The sequence below is a fragment of the Phyllostomus discolor genome, chromosome 5, assembly GCF_004126475.2.
Source record: "Phyllostomus discolor isolate MPI-MPIP mPhyDis1 chromosome 5, mPhyDis1.pri.v3, whole genome shotgun sequence".
NCBI lineage: Eukaryota > Metazoa > Chordata > Mammalia > Chiroptera > Phyllostomidae > Phyllostomus > Phyllostomus discolor.
The window spans coordinates 32,258,891-32,276,078 of NC_040907.2; the positions used below are offsets into that span (position 1 = coordinate 32,258,891).

General features: G+C 46.4%; 1 protein-coding gene and 1 long non-coding RNA gene across 2 annotated transcripts in view; one reads left to right on the forward strand and one right to left on the reverse strand.

Moving 5' to 3' along the window:
• Positions 1 to 2,672: 2,672 nt before the first annotated feature.
• The window catches only part of LOC114496231 (cytochrome P450 4A6-like), a 99,776-nt gene continuing 85,260 nt past the window's right edge, over positions 2,673 to 17,188 (reverse strand). Inside the window, 7 exon segments of the mRNA XM_028511510.2 lie at positions 2,673 to 2,866; positions 5,432 to 5,508; positions 5,649 to 5,713; positions 6,972 to 7,105; positions 7,209 to 7,393; positions 7,478 to 7,590; positions 8,040 to 8,171. Coding sequence (XP_028367311.1) covers positions 2,698 to 2,866; positions 5,432 to 5,508; positions 5,649 to 5,713; positions 6,972 to 7,105; positions 7,209 to 7,393; positions 7,478 to 7,590; positions 8,040 to 8,171 — 875 coding nt within the window. The 3' untranslated portion in view covers positions 2,673 to 2,697.
• LOC118500608 lies at positions 4,979 to 17,187 on the forward strand. The gene is made up of 3 exons (XR_004903182.1): positions 4,979 to 5,058; positions 12,244 to 12,250; positions 17,177 to 17,187. It is a non-coding gene; the product is annotated as an uncharacterized LOC118500608 (long non-coding RNA).

A 17,188-nucleotide genomic window follows, 5' to 3' on the forward strand; every position in this document is an offset into this window, starting at 1 on the left:
CTGACAAGTCTGGAGCCTGAGGGAAAGGGGAGGCTCCAGGTGGGAGGGGAGGACAGAAGCTGGGGACCTGAGAGCACCAGAGATGAGTCCACTTCATGCTTCCAGCTCTCTAGCACACCCTGCTGTCTCCTCTGATCCTAAGCTCTGGTGCATGAGTGTGGTACAGTGTGGTGTTGTTTTCTAACCTGTGGGGTGGGTCCTTCTGCTCACTGCCTATGAGGCAAAACTGCAAACAGAGTTTGGTGGGAAAGAAAGGAATCTTTAATTAACAATTAAGAAAGGCTATTTAAATATTTGTCATGGCAACTAGTACATAAATTCAAGAATGGAAAATAACTCAAGAACAAGAATCTGTACAACTAAAGAAGGCATACTAAATTTGGTCTAGGACACACTAAGAAAAATCTCCCTGTCACCCTCTTCCAGCTCAGTTTTTGGCTGTGCAAGGAATCTCTTCTCCCACCGGAAAGCATCATAAATGTAGATGGATTAGCTGGTCTCTAATCACCGTTTAGCTTCAGGGATCTTTTGGAGTGTGTGCCTTCAGGTCTCCTACTCCTGGTGTGCCTTTCCTCTTCCTGACGCCACCGAAAGGGCTTGCACTGGCAACCCTTGTCAGGCACTGGCCAGCTCCATATCCACCTACCCCACCATGGGACTGGGTCTGAGGTCTTTGATGAGGGGGTGGGGTTGAGTTGATATGGAAGGCTGAGGGTCTGCCCTTGACAGTACTGTGCTGTGTTGTAATGAGCTTTAAATGTTGAAGCTGGGATTCTGGGGCCCTGCTCCTAACAGGCGGAGCCTCGTCCCCTACCCTCCTACAGTCCCTAAGGTCCAGGGCCCAGGACTTCTTCCCTGTGCAGGAAGGAGGGGAGATGAAGGAGGAGGCTGTGTTTCTGCACCTTGCCCCTTTCTAAAAACGAATCTCTTACAAGCACCAGCATGCAACTCCTTAGCTGCCAGGGCAACACAAAGGTCTGCAACTCGGTCCCTCCCCTATTTCTGGGTATGGGGTCCTGGTTTCCCCATTTACCTTGTTGCAGTGTGAAAGGGTACAAAGAGGTGTAACTGCCCAGGAGTGTTTCTATGTAAGCCTCAGGCATCTGTGCATGTGAGCCTGGACTCAGCCTGGGTTTTTCCCATTGCCTGAAGCCAGTAGGGTCACTCCCTGGCCCTTCTCACCCCCCTGGAGTGCTGTGGTGAGGGCACGTGTGCATGGCTGACTGCTCAGAATTCCAAGTTCCCATTGTCCTGTGCTCTCTGATCATGGCCATGGAACCCTTCTGCACCACCTGATGTCAGGGGACCTGCCAAACATCCTACTCAGGATGGTCCCTGCCCCCTTTCCAGCTCTACATTTCTGTCAAGCATTTAGTGTCCACCATGCCTATCCTTAAATCAAGGATGAACAAGGCCAGTGACCTAGGAGGCCAGGGAACTGGAATGGGAGATCTTGGTTGCAGGTACAGGTTTGGGAAGAAGCTCTTTGGGGAGGCAGAAGGAGGTGCCTCCACCACAGGTAGAGGGTTGCCTGGAAATGTCTGTGTATGCATCCAGGGCCCTAGGTCAGTAATGGCTAGTGCTGGACAGGAGGAGAACCAGTGTTTGGAGCCAGAAAGAGAACAGGGCTGGGCTGAGAGAGGCTGTTGGAGGAACACAAAAGGAACAGATCCCAGAGTTGGAGGACCAGGACCCACTTAGTCACCAAATGTGGCAGGGTTGAAGAAGCCCTTTTGCACTTAGGGTAGCTCACCAGAGATGCAGGGAACTACCAGGGCCAGTCCTGTGGGGAAGGCATTGCCAGCTGTTTGCTGGCATCCTCTCTGATGGGCCATATGTGTCTGCCCACCTCGGCTCCCCCTATCCCTCCTGGACAGCTGTCTCCTCTGTGGGCTCTGAGGTGTTGGGTCCTGATCTCACAGCAGATATTATCTCCCTGCTTTGTCTCATCTCTCTTCCCTATACCATCTCCCTTGCTTCCTAGCTCCTCCCAAGGCACATGACATTGTGGACTGTATTCTGGGAAGGAAGGAAGAAAGAGAGGGTGTGAGATTGACAAATGGGTGTACAGAAGGGAACTGGGAACATGGACCAATGGCAGCACTAGGGAACCATTAGGCAGAATGACAACTCACAAGATGGTCTAAACCCTGCAAGATGTGACTATGTGCTCTTTTATCCGAGTGAATCCATGTAATCACAAGTATCCTCATAAGACAGAAGACAATGTGAAGACAGAGGCACAGAGACATCGAAGGTTCTGCTGGATTTGTGTACAGAGAATGGCTCCAGGAGATGAGATGTGATAAGGCAGCTCTAGGTGCTGGAAATACCAAGACAGGAATTTTCTCCTAGAGCCCTGGAGGTGGCATGGCCCTACCAACATCTCAGTGGTGATCCTATGAAACGCATTTCAGCCTTATGAATCCAGATGCTAAGAGAAAATTTGTGGCTGTTCTGTCACTGAGGCTGTAGTAATTCATTCTAGCATGTAAAGGAAACTATACAGATAAAACGAGCAGGCATAGGGTGAAGATGACAGGTTAGAGGGGTAGTCAGAGGACCAGAGGGAGAGGTCAGGTAGAATGGCATGTGGGAAGCAGGACTTGGTTAGATACTCAGAGGGTGGCCTCAGGTAACAGGGAGACAGGCTGGCAGGAGGGAGATCCTCAGAGCTTGCTCTTGTCCCAAAATGGATTAGAGGAGCTTCCTGAGCTGCAGGTGGATTCCATTCTTGGAACTCAAAACAACTTTTGGTACTGGGATGGGGACTCTAAATGGATCCACCACCAACTCAAAGCAAAGCAGGGTCAATGCCATGGCCACCTTCAGCTCCTTTATGGCAAAATTCTTCGCAATGCAGTTCCTGGACCAGGGAGGAGAAATGACATGAGAAGTAGCCTCAAACCCTGTTTTGAGTTGGGCAGCCTTTGGCCATGGAGCCCTTGCTAGGAACAGGGCATTTGTTTTTAGGACACTCACACTTCTATCCCTCTGGTCTTGTTTCACATTCTGTACTTGAAGTTTCTCAAACCCTGTCTATCTATGAGGAGTAGTTTCTAACTCCTACTTCTGTACTTAGCAGGCATGAAATCCTAGTAGCAGAAGGTCAGTGCCCTAACCCACCAAGTGAAGTCAAGTGAATGATTAAAAAGTTAATTATTAATTTGTTTTCTTCTACCACAACCAGTTTCTTATTTCACCATGTGGAGGCCAGGTCAGGGTGTGATTTGGAGTGGGATGAGTCACACTCTTAGGTCCTCACTATATAGGGGGACAACAGTGACCTACATCCTCACAGAGAAGGAGAGATGGGTTTCTGTAAGGAAACCCAAATGGCAGCAAGGAAGCTGCAGGGGCAATCAGGGATTAGCGACATTCCACCACTTGCACCACCTGCCTCCCAAATGAATGGTCCAGACCCCTGCCTCTCCCTCATCTCTTCAGTCCACCAGATTCTGTAGCCTTTCAGTCCTACTGCAGAAACGTCCCTCCTTGTCATTTTTCAGTCTCTGCACCTGGACTTCTCTGTGTTCTGACTCCCCTCCCCTGTGCAATGAAGTCCCTTCCATGCCCCCATCATAGGTAGAACATGTCCAAATGCTTCAGCTGGCATCTAACACCCATGAGTGCTTCACTCACCTCTCACTTGTACAGGTCCACTTCCTAAGTGAGCTCATATTGTTGAATCTCAGAGAGGCCCTCCCTCCACCCCTGCCTGCTACATGTTCAAGGTTAAATAGAAGGACATCCTGACCTCACACCCTTGCTGCCTGTACCTCTACTTCTCCAGACCCCCAAGGCACCATCAGTGATTTATTCAAGGATACATCACAGTCCAATGACCAGGACAGTGCAGGAAACATAGAACATTCAACATTCTGCTCACTGAGTGAATGAGTGAGTGAAGGAAATAAGGAATGAATGAAGTGTCTTCAGTAGATGGTTTGTTTCTTGACTGGGAACACCTGGAGGCAGGGACAGTGTCTTTCCCATCTCCTGGCACAAGACTTCACACACAGAGCCATACTTAAGAAAAACGTTTATACTGAAATGAAGTTAATTGAATTGTAAAAGGAAATGAAAATTGGAAAAAAAAGAAACTAGGAGTTCTGAACAAGGATTTGAGCGGCCCTGTGCTCTCCTGCCCTCTAGTGGTAGGCATATGACTTGCGGCCGTGGTCTAGGAGAAGACTCCATCCTGGGAGAAACCAAAGGCTAGAGCCAATCAGCCCTTGGAAGAACGATTTGTTTAGAGCCTATTCTGTGCAAGTTGATTCAGCATTTGAAGAATTACAAAAAAGCTTGTTGCTGAACCAAGTACAAAGGTTAAGGACGTTACTATTTTACAGGAAGATTTCTTTAGTCAGCAGATTTTCCAACAGCAACCCTTCTGGGCTGTAATTGTCCAGCTCAACAGCTATTTCAAAGATGCTTTATATTTTACACACCAGGAACCTTTGAAATGCTGTGTGTCATATACAAAGTCGTGAGTTTTCTCTCAAAAGGAATGACTGTCCTTAGTTTTATGCTTTTTGCTAACATTGGACTGTGCAGATGTGGGAGTTCTGTAAATAACCCGACTTTGCATAAACAATTTTGTCAACTGGAAAAGCAGTCATGTATATGTGAATATTAATGTGCTGTCGATCTTTTGTGGGGGTAGATTGCAAAAGCAGGGAGGCATATATTGGTGTAAAGCCTTGCTGCGCACCATTCATGGACAGGACTTGAGCCATCAAGACAGGGAGGTGGCTGGAAGTCTGAACACAAGCAAATATCACAGATACAGTGAGTGGCAGATCACTGATATAGGCAAGACAGTGCCTGCCATGCCCTGTGAGAAGAGAGGAAAAATTCTCTTTTTGATGCTACTGGTAACTGAGGAAAGCCCGTGGAAGTTTAATTTTTATGAAAAATTTTACCTTTGAAAAGTTGTATTCCTTAAGTGAGATTGACACTAGAGTAAATGAAATTTAGAACAACTGACACTGAATTGTGGGTGACAAATAGGGAAAGGAAGTGTTTGAAGAGTTTCAGACCAATATAAGCCTCTCTGTTTTTGCAGTGTAACCCAGCAAAGGTTTGAGTGCATAGTAATATTCACATAACCATGACAACTTGTTCAGTTGGCAACATTCTTTGTATGAAGTGCGATTTATATATGATAGTTCCACTGTCTACATAGTCCAACATTGGCAAAAATAATAAAATTAAGGACAATCAACTCCTTGGGAGAAAGTCAGTGGGTAAAGTGTCTGCATAGTGGCGTAAAATGTCACGTTTTTTTCATACATATAGATAAGTGCCACCTTCACAACACACCAGCATACAAGCACATATGTACAGGCACCAGATATGAAAGTAGGAGGTCACAAACATTGGGCTTCACATGTGGTATTGGGCCTTCCCCAAGTACAGGATGCCTCACCTTGATCTTCTTGGGAAGGGCAGGAAACAATGGCTGTGTAGATCAGAACCTGGTGCAAAACAGGAAGGGTCAAACACCTGCAGAAAGAGCACCAGGGTCAGGGCAGGTAGGGTAAGTCCCTCCTTCCAATGCAAGAGGGCACAGGACTCCTGGGGCTGGGAAAGCAGGAGGTATTGGCCTAGATATCAGCCCATCCTCCCTCCCACAGCCATCCTACCTCTGGGTTGGGCCACACCTTTTGACAGTGGTGAAGACAATAAAAAGAAAGTGAGATTTTGATTCCTATAGGGCAGGGAGAAGAGAGAAGACTAATCACACACATGCCACTAGGGGGCAGGTGAGTGCCAAAAACCTGGGAGCTGTAGTGAGTGTCAGAGTGGAATGATCCTATAGCAATATCCCAGGGGTGGACTTGGCAAAGCACATGTGCACACATTAAGTGTAGATAACCATGCCCACTACTGTGAAGGAAGACAGAATTGAAGGCTTATTTTCTGAAGTAACTCAAGATAAAACTCACATTCATCAGCTGCCCTCCATGGGCCTTTGGGAATTATCCATTAACTCATTCAATCCCCACAGCAGCCCTCCAGGAGGGCATTCATGTTCCTGTTGTTCAGATAAGGCACCTGAGCTTCAGAGAGGCCGAGCACATTGCCTATGATCACACAGCTAGGATGTGGCAGGGTTGGGATTCAGAACACAGGTGAACCATGAGGTGGCCTCCACCATGGCAGGATCTCAGATCTGATCAACATCTGCTATCTGTCATCAATGTGAGGGCTCCTGGGAGACTGGACCATCTGACTCATGGCAGTGGATTTGCTGATCTTCTTCCTCTACCTAGACCCCAGAGGAAAGAAACCACATGTACTTCTTCCCCTGTCTGATGTCTGGGCAAACCTCACATTGCAGAAAACTATAGTTTTAAAGTGAAATTCTGGGAGCTGCATCCAGAGTTCAACATCTCCTTGTGAAGAACATGCCATGGAGTGAGTCATTATTATGTTATCTGGTATGTGTAAAGTGATTTGCATTTGTCACAGAGGAATTATGCACAAATTACATCATATACAGAACATATTCTACTAGATGTGACAATGCAGTCAAAATTGCCCCTAGAGTCTTATAATTTAGAGTTGGGACTGGAGAATGGTGTATTAGAATCAGAACATCAGTGCCATCAAATGGAATTACTGTGGTATCATCAAACCATGGATTCTAAATGTGATGGGATGCTAGACTAGAGAATGATAGCAGCTTGGGATTCCATTCATGTGAGAGGTCAGAATTGAGATGGACCCTATTGAGGTAAATGTACCTATGTGATTCATTCTGTATGATTAGAAAGGGGGACTGGTGCTGTAGTCAAACTCTGTGACAGGCATTTTATATTCCTAATATAAACTACAAAGTAAATTTATACTTAATGATGAAGAAACAAGACCAGAGAGGTCAGGACTACCCTAGGACACGTAGATCTGATCTTCCAAATGTTCTTGCAGAGTGCCCAGGTTAGTGAGTGTGGTGAAGTTCAGACCTCTGGGTAAGGAGCGTCCATCAGGGAAGGTAACTGGCTTGCTGAGCTCTCTTCCAACAAATGGTACAGATGGATAGAGTCGCAGTGCCTCCTTGATGCACATGGTGGTATAAGGCATCTGATCCAGCTGATCTCTGAAATGAAGGCAGCCCAACCTGAGAGCAGGCAGGGCCCAGGGAGACCCAGTTGTCTTGTCTAGTTGAGTGGGCAGGGCACTCCCATCTTTTGAGTGCTCACCAGGTGATGGAGGTGCCATCCCCCAGGAGGCTCTGGATCTCTTTGCAGCACCTGTGCTGATGCTCGGAGTGTGCAGCCAGAGAGTAGAGGATCCAGGAGATGCCACTGGCTGTGGTGTCATGGCCCTCAAACATGAATGTGTCTACCTCGGCACGGACATCCTTGTCAGGCAAGCAGCCCCCTTTCTCCATGTGGGGAAGGCACAGCAAGAGTGAAGGGTTTGTTCCTTCTTCTGCCCCTCTGGGTGAAGCCTCAGGCCCCTCCCACACACTCACCCTGGCAAAGAGGAGGATGTCCAGGAAGTCCAAGTGCCTCCTTCTCTTGACCTCCTCCATCTCTCCCTCCTTTTGTTGATGTGCCTTCCTCAACTCAATCACTCTATCTGTCCCAGAACAGTGGACCCTGGGCAGAGCGCATGGGTTTGGGCATCCAGAAACAGCAACTCACAGAGGACCCACCTGCCCCCAACCCTTTTCTAATCTGGGTGCCATGAATCAGAATGAGTGTGGGAATTGGGGTACACATCAGGATGGAGAGCTCCATCACCATCTGATTGGAAGTGAGGCCTCTGCTCAACAGCAAACCCATGGAGTAGGGTCTGCCTGAATGCTACTTGCAGGGGGACATCACCAGTATGGTGACACACATCAATCCCAGCACAAGCCCTAGTACCCCAAAACCTCGGTTCCCAAGCCCTGCACCAGGAAAGTACCCAGTGTGGGTGTGTTGCATCTCCCGAAGAGCACCAGGGGGGTCTTTCTGAGAGTCAGGGTCAGTCCCTTCGAGATATGCCTGATGAGGGACAGGAGCAGCCCAGGAGGTGGATCTAACTTGTGTGCTGATGGGTGAGCAGGCAGGCCCAGTGGTTCCTGTAACCCTCAGGAGTCAGCCCATAGATGATGTTGTTCTTGTAGAAGAAACTCCTCACTCGAGAAAAAAAGAGGCTTTTCACATCCCAATCACCTGTAGATAGGACCAGGAGTTCCTGAGGGAGAGATATAGGAAAGAGTAGGGTATTGAGAGGCCTATTGGAAAGGGAAGAACTGGAAACTGGCGAAAAGCCAGGACTGAGTCTCTCATTCTTCCTCTCGGCACATACTTGCCTTCATTCTCTTACCAAATGTTTACTTGGGTCTACATGACAATTTTCTAGAAGCTGGCAATATGGTCACACATAAACAGACAACGGTCCCTGTCTTCATGGAGCTGAGGGCATGTGGAGGAAAGAGCACTTGTACCCTTCCTGATTGGCTTCATTCTACCACATGTCATGCCTGAGGGGCACTGGGAATCCTATTGCAGATGGGATTGCAATATGGCCAAGGTGTTTACCTACTACAATGAACTGTGGCTGGGGTTGTATAGGGTATTCAGGGGCCCACCCTTTGTGGGGAAAGAAATACCAGAGCAGATGGGCTGCGAAGACATCCCAAAAGGTTTTCTCTATAGTGATGAGCAAATACACAAGTGAGTAGATGAGTAGATGGATTCAGTCATTCACTTATTTCACAACTATGTATTGAACACTTTGTGTCAATCATCATCCTAGTTGCTGGAGGTCTCTGCTCTCATGGAGCTTATGTTTGAGTGTTGGTGCAGGTGTGGAGAAAATCCTTCAGCACAGTAGCATGTCTTTCTGATTGCTTGGTGTGCAAGCTTCCCCAAAATTCTGCTGCTGGGCACTCTCGTTAGATCCCTTTGGGGACTGAGAGGAGCTACACTTTGTTGTGCCTTTCCATTCTTCTCTCTAGCCCATTTGGGCATCCACTAGTGTGTCTGCTCTCCTGTCCACCAGTTGGGACTCCCAGGTGTCCCTGAGTGTCTGTGGCCAGAGCCAGTAGAGACTCTTGTAGAGAGGATGGTGCCCATGGTGGCAGGGGTCACAAAACTGTAGGCAAATACCCAGTGTCCCTCTGACCCCCACGCTTCAGCCACTCCACACAGGTGGTACTACCCTGGAGTTGTCCTCACCTGGCTGACCCTGGGAACTGCAGCCACAAAGCAATTTCCCCAAAGGGAGATACAAAGAGTGTAGATGGACAGGTAATGGTTTGGCCACACAAGCAATAGTCAGATGTGGGTTCTGCTGAAATGGCAGGTATGCCTGTGTTGGTGAGAGGACATGCAAGGAAATAGGGAAGTTGGGGTTGGTTGAATCTCTAAGGCATTAGTTCCACTTTCTATAGTCCCCTTTGGATTGTACTTAATGCAGAGAGGTTGTACCTTCCACATGGTTGTTTTTCCTAGGCATTAAAATTATTTCAAGTTCATACAATTAAAGTAAGTGTAATGGTGGTCCTTGATCTGTGCCATGTACAATACTACCATTTTAATAACTCATTTGTGTGCTATAAGTATTATTATCATCCACAAGTTACAGAGGAGTGATAGAGAAGGCATTTGAAGTATGTGGTAGAGCTGGGATGTGAATCTAGGTATCTTGGGAACAGACCCCATAGCTTAACTGCCCACCTTATCAGTTGTCATGTAGTCTGAAAGATGAGCTTCAGTGTGGATGGAACATCTGGTATTCAATTTATAACTTGGCCAATAACAGACATATTGAATATATGGAAATCTCAGGCAGTATTATAAATGCAAGGAAAATTTGGCTGCATGAAATATATTTGTTATATAACTATTCTGCTTCTGAGTCTATATGTCATCTAAGGGCTTCAATATAATGAGTAAGTCACAGGAGGAAAGTGTATTGGTGCCTTCCATCAAATCCTATCTCAAAAAGGTGAGAACTGCACTGATACAAGTCACAATTTATCCAAATCAGCAAACAATCTGGAAGTCAGTACCACATTTGCATGAACAAACTGAGCTCTGGCTGACTCTCTGTGGTTGACATGAAGAGTTCCAATTTTGGCTCCACTCTGCTGATAATTGCTTGTCCTCCTTTTCTCCTCAGTCTTGTTCAATCCACAAACACTAGGGTAGTTTCCCTCCATCTGGGCCCCTCACCTTGCTCTATACCCTTTTCCCAGGGACTAGCGCTAAGAGAGCTGACTGGGTAGCACTGTCTGCCACCCTACCTGCAAGTTGCTCTTTCCCTGTGAGTCCACATACCTGAGTCAAGCATCCCTTTGTGTCAGGCACTGTCCAGGGTCTGAGGGTACAGAAAGAGGTATGATATCCTCAGCCAAAAGGAACTCACAGGGCAGGGGTTTGGGGTATGAGAGCTGGGAGGGAGAGAGATTCTTTTTTGTGGTGGATACTGGCCAGCAGTATCCATCTCTGCTGTGGGTGCTGGTCGAAACATGAAGAAAATATACATGGAGACAACCAGGTCCTGTAGAGAAATAGGGACAGAAGGGCCGCTCTCTCTAGTGGAGAGCACCATGGCCACCCTCTCTCCAGAGGAGAGTGTGCCTCTGGCCACCCTCTCTCCTGGAGGGTGCCCTGTACCCATTCCCAAGCAGATTTTTACTGAGAATACAGACTTAGTTTGTGGATTCACAGTCTGGCAGAAAAGATCAAAAGAAGTAGGTGACTTACAAAGGTGCAGACAAAACCCCTGCTGTGATTCTAGGCAGAGATTGGAGTTTTATCATATGAAAGGACTAGAGGTTCCGAAGGTTTCCTGTCTGTGTCTTTAAATTCCAAATTAATAACATCCTCCAGCAAACAGATCTCACAGAATCTTGCATATTCCATGCCCCAGGCCTGATTACCCTGGGGTCCGCCATTTCTGGTCTGGGCTGCACAGTCCTGCTATTTCTGCAGGCCTGAGAAGGGAAAGAGACAGAGGCAGCCAGGAGACTTGGATTTCTCACATCTAAGAACAAAGATGTTAGGCTTTGACAAAGCTGAGGGGGCAGGGGATGATGTCCATCACCCCTTCATATTCACAGCCCTGAGTCTCTCCCCTTAGGGCATTCCCACATGATCGAGTCTGTCTTAGATTCATTCTCTTTCTTAGAGAATTGTTACCCGTCATTGACTGTCGATTATGCAATGAGAGCCAGGCATTAGAGCAGGCAGTGTTCATGCCAGGGAAATAAGTTTTGTCTCCTTAGTGGCTTCTGGTCCAGAGGTCTTTCACTCAGTCCAAGTCACAGGGGTTATAGCTTCCTGAGACCAGGCAGGGAAGTCCCAAACACTTTTTACTGGTGCAACTCAAATGCCAGTACTCCTTACCTTGGACCATCCTGGAAGCATTCCTGATCATATGTGCCAGTACCTTGTCAGGGGTTTAGCACTGCCATCACCAGTCTGAAAAATCCCATAGTCGCAGGCCTACCAAGCTGGTGTGTTCCCTACTCCACAACCACCCTGTGGATGAGCCTCTCTTCCTATGACCTGACACCTTTCTAAATCCCTGTATATCATCTCCACAGATTGTGAGCCCCCACAGGCAGGGATCCATGAGACCCATATTTATGTTCCAGGAAGCTTCGGGCCCAACAAAGGGGATGGAAATGAGTGGACACAGGCAGGGAAGCATCTAGGAGTTCTGTTGTGTGATCCTGTAGCAGGGAGACTCAGGAACAGCCATTGTACTCAAAGTGCTGGGCTGTCCAAATAGCCTGAAGGTCTACCTAAGGAAGGGGGATCTGACAGACTGAGGACACCAGCATGTTGGATGAGGAGCCATCACCTGAGGGGTAAACTGGGTTTTGTCCCCATGACCATGTGCTTCTCACACAACAAGACTTTGTCCCACAGACTTACTGACCTTGACCATGCTTGGCAATCCCCTGTCTTCGTTGCCTTCCCACTCCCCTATCCCGCTTGCTTTTACCTCCTGTTGGTGCCCAAACAGCCAGTGGGAAGGAGAACACAGGAACTGCTGGAGGAATTTGAGCAGGCACTGTGTGTGCAGGTAGAGCTGGGCTGCCTTGAGCAGCAGCAGAACCAGACTGAGCAGGGGTGCCATCTGCAGGATCCCAGAGATGCTGCCCAGGGCTCTGGTGGGGCTCAGCACAGACGCATTCATGGTGCAGTGGCTTCTGGATGGCTGACTGTCTCTGACCACATAAGGCCAGTCTGGAAATATTGTCCCTCCTACCTGTGGGGACTAGGGAAGGTGGAGGGTGAGGGCAGGGCTTAGAGCCACCAGAGTTGAGTAACTGTGCTGGCTCCACCTTGGGGAATAGGAAGAAAAGGTTTTTTTCGCTGACAGTGACAATGGTTGTGTACATTTTGTCTTTCCACTCATCTGTTTCCTAGAAAATGTGTAGTGAGTATCTGTTATGTGCCAGCCAGTATACTGGGTGTTGTGACCCAGCTGCAAGCAAGACTCATGAATCCTCAGTTCCAGAAATCACAGTTAGTTCACCTAATGTTCTATGGGTATGGTTATTTCCTTATTATTTTTATTCCAGAGATACAAAGTAGTTACAGATAGGGAAGGTGGTCATTGAGAGTCATTGGGGTGGGGTTAGGATCCTTCTCTGTTGTCTCCAAAACTGCTTGCCTACCTGCATCAGAAGTTTTCCCATACTTGCCCTAGTCCACTTTTCAGTTATGACGCATGGTGAATGTGCTGGTCGGTCTTGTACTCAGGAGATTCAGTTCCAGGTCTGGTCCACTGCATATGAAGTCAGCAACTGATAATCACTCAGCCTCAGTTTCTCCTTTTGTAAGTGGAATATAATCTTTTTCCCAAGAATGTTATAGGAATGCTCATTCATTCATTCATTCAATCAGTCATTTGACACATATTTCTTAGAGTAGACATCTAGCACGTAAGGTCAGAAAACGGTACAATAAAATACGATAAGACCTTTACTGGAGGAATGAAGGGTAGTGTGGGTTTACCCAGAGGAGGGGAAAACTAAAGGAAGAGAATGGGGTCTTCAGGAATGAGTAGGAGTTCACCAGGTGGAGAGTGTCAGAGAGGGGGATGGGCACTGAAACCGTCATGGAGATCATCTATACAAGAGAAAGGCATGGGGGAGTAAATGTGTTTCTCTCACTGATTTTACAATTCTATCCCCCAACATCAAACCCAAGGCCCTTAATCTGGGTACTAGAAGTATATATATTTGGAAAAATTCCTTGGCAGCCAGCCTCCCAAAGGGCTCCATTTCCTCCTGACCTGCTCTTTCACTTGTCTACACCCTTACTCCCAACACCCTCCTCCCCTGCCCTACCTTGTGAGAGGTGACTCTTCACACAACAAAAATTGTTTACTTTCTCCCCTAGACCCTGGGCTCCTCTCCAGACTGAAACCAGACCATGTAACATTTTACACTGATTCCTCCCAACCTCCCCCCAGTTCTGTGGTTATTTTCCACCCCTCTGGCTCTAACCCCAGGGACCCTTGGACCCTGACTCTCCCTTACTTGGCTCAGCACCAGCTTTTCACCATCAGCATGAGGGGCACTAGTGGACTTTAGAGTCACAAAGTCTGGGTGAAAATTTTGGTGGTAACTTTTTCTTTCTCAGTCTGAGTCCTTTGTTTCTTCAGCATAGGTGGACTCATAATGCTTGGTGATAGCTAACATTTATTGAGCACTTACTACATTCTTGGCTCTGAGCAAAGGATTTATGATTCCTCCTATAACCATTCCATAAAATATTTTTTAAATCCCACAATTCCAGGTGAACAAAGAAGGGCACAGAGAGGTTAGCTGACTGTCCAAGGTCACCCAGTTGGTAAGGGGTAGAGTCAGGATTCACAGCCAGGTAGCCTGGCTTCAGAGATTTGCTGTCAACCATTAACATAAAGAGATGATTTGGAGGTTGAGAATTCAGACCACACTTGGGGATCCCCAAACTTCCCAGGATGCATGTCACATTTGATGTGCTTTTTCCAGTGTGTCCTAGAAGCAGGTGAGTATTTCATGAACCCAACATACTGGTATAAATGTAAGCCTTACTATCCAAGACAGCTTTTGTGGGAAAGGGTTGGGCAAACCATGTGGCTAGATGTAGCAGTCATCAAAATGGTATTCATGGAGAATTTTTAATAATGTGAGAGATACTTATAACAAAGTGATCAAAGCAGAATGTACAGCTGTCTGTTGATTGTCAGCTTATCTCTTAGAACGTTGTGCTTGCCTTGGTTCTTATTTATTAATTAGTAAATATCTTTTTCACTCACTTGATATCCTGCCACTCTGACCAAGGTCTCCATGAAAGTGGTAACTGGGTATTCTATGTCCTCATGCTTCCCATAGCTTAGACCAGAGGACTGTGCCCACTCACAAGGCCTGATAAACAATGACTAATGAATGAAGGAAGGAGGGACCAAGGAAAACCTTAGACTGGTTAAGTCACCACATTAAACTGACTAGAGACAGTTTTGGCTGTCATATTTTAGAAGCACATTACTATTTTTATTCCTAGATTTTTTCTGGTTCAGCTTATAGGCAACAGAAAGGCAGAGGAACTGGTGTGGTGTCAATCTCCACAGCAGCCTCTTGAAGCATTAGTTCTGTGGGTCAGTGGCCCCAGGAACCCCTTGATTTTTATGTTTGATAACTTGGGTTTGATGCTGATGCAATTTATCATGTTTACTTTTGCTCCTGCAGAAAGACTGTATCTACGAAGGAAAAGCTTTTTAAACCTAAATATTTGCTTTTCGTTCCATCTAAGGGATCACATAAAACGATTGTGTTTATTTTCGGCTGGAGACTTTCTGTGTCACTACTTCCTATCTGAAATGAAACATGCAAACAATTTTGAGAAAGTATTCAAGACCCTGCATAGTGCTGTTCTGCAGTTAAACTTCTAAGGAATGTCTCCTTAATATTTGCCTAATGCTTATACTTTTCCAAAGAATGATCACAACTACTCCTCACTCTACCAAGTGATATTAACCCTATTTTACAGACGGAAAGCTGAGCCCCAGTGAAGCTGGTTGATTTTTTCAAGGTCACAAAGCAAGTAAGTGTTATAGTTAGGAACATCACCTCAAATATCTAACTCCAGATTTCCTTTTGACTATCATTTATTTTCTGTAATATTTACTATGTGCTGATATGGGCCCCAGTGCTTTCATATGTTATCTACTTTTATCCCTACAAGAACCTTGTCCAGGTGTCATAGCACACACGACCCTCTGAATAATCTTTCCACCATCATCTCACGTCACTGTCCTACCATGAAGCAGCTCCTGAAGACACTACACTGTTTCTCACCCCAGAGCCTCTGTACTTGTTGTTGCCTTGACCTGGGATGTTCTTCCCTTATTGTTCATGTGACCAGCTCCTCCTCATCATTTAGGTTTTACCTTAAAATTGATCTATCTCCAACAAGAGTCTATGTGCATTAGTATTATTCCTGCAGGTTCTCCCTGTCAGTGTGTCTTGTAAAACAGTGCTTATTTCCTCCTTAGCACTTACTGTTGTCTGAATCATTTTACTTAACTGTTTGTTCTTATCAGTCTTCCCCATAGAATGAAAGGACAGGCTAATGTCTGTCTCATTCTCTTGAGATATGTAGATAGTGCCTTGCAGTTTAGTAGGTCCTCAACAAAAATGTGTAGAACGACTTAACAGAGAAAGGATTGAAGTGTATTTTTTAAAATTGCAAAACAAATTGTTATCTTTCTAGTGAACAGGTTTAATGCTGATAATAAATTTCTTTCTGGCAGCAGTATAGATAGAGGGTTGGTGGCAGATAACTAAAGGCATCAGGTTTGCCAATTTGGGGTTTTTGAGTCAAAATAGGTGCGATAAGAAAGTTACTTAGACTTAGGACACTAAAACTGGAGCTGGGGAGATGAATAAACTGAGATGGATAGGATCAGTGACAGGCTTGGAAGGGGTTGTAGGAGGAGAAACTGATGCTCCCAGGGCCTTCCTGTGCAGGCCAAGGGACTCAGGGTGTGACTGGTAATGTTGGGTTCCCAAGTGGCCTGGCTTTCTGTCACTATTACAGATCCAGCAGACAGGGAGTATGGATAAGGTGATGTCCTGGGGCCATGAGTTCTCTACACACAGCCACTCTGGTTTGGAGAGCTCCTTTGCTTCCTGAGCATCTATGAGCCTGACTATGCCATAGCTGTGTACAGCTGAAGGAGTGAGCATTCTTGGAAGAGGGCTAGACCTACCAAGAGCAAAGGTTTCATGGCACCATGTGGGGAGGAGTTCTGGGCCTGCACCCTAAGTCTGGGCAGCTGGTGTTCACATCCTGTTTATCAGTAAATCTGCTCTGGGGATCCCAGTCTCTGCTTAAATCATGTTCTCTTGTTCTGCAGATTTGAAGGCCCCAAATGTACGTGACTTTCCTCCAGTGGTTTAGTGAGTGGTCACCCTTCTTGTCTTTGGTGCTACGTGACAGGATTCTTGTGTTTCTTGTTCCTGTCAGTCAGTAACCCAGGGAAGTGGGACCACCCCTGCTGGGTGTGTCTTCTCCCCAGGAAAAGCAGGAAAAGGATCTGTGAAGTGTGTAAGTGTGAGAAATAGGAGTAACTACTGGGAATACTTTATTCCATAGGCCCTTGGTTTCCGCCCTCCGCCTTCATTTTTTATTTGTGGCTTACTGCTTTATTGAATACATATCAGTTAAGTTGCTTCAAGGTCTAGATGGAATGAAATAAAAATAAAATGAAAACTTTAACTCCCTGCCTCCAGGCTCTATTTAAATTGTTGTCCAACCTAGAATGTCCAGCTCTCTCCCTTTGTCTGATTTTTTTCTCTCCTTCTAAAGCCAACTTAAGCCCCACCTCTTCTGATTTCTTTGCCTGCAACATGGGGTCACTCATTCTTTAGTTTTCTCTAGCTTTTTAGTTATGTGAGTTATTCTCTCTAAAAATTCTCAAGGACAGCAAATTGGCTCTTGCCTCTCCTCTTCCCATCCATAACCCAGACAGCACCTGACACCTTGGCTGGACATCCTGGAAGGCTTCCAACATCAACCCATACAAATAAGTAATGGAGACTTCATCCATCAAATCTTAGACTATGAAATTATGTGTGTCTCCTTCAAATGAGTCAAAATTTCCTCCCACAAACTGAGCATTTTCTGCACCCTGGTCAGGTGACTATCCCAGGTACTGATGAAGGCAGGGGAGAAGGCAG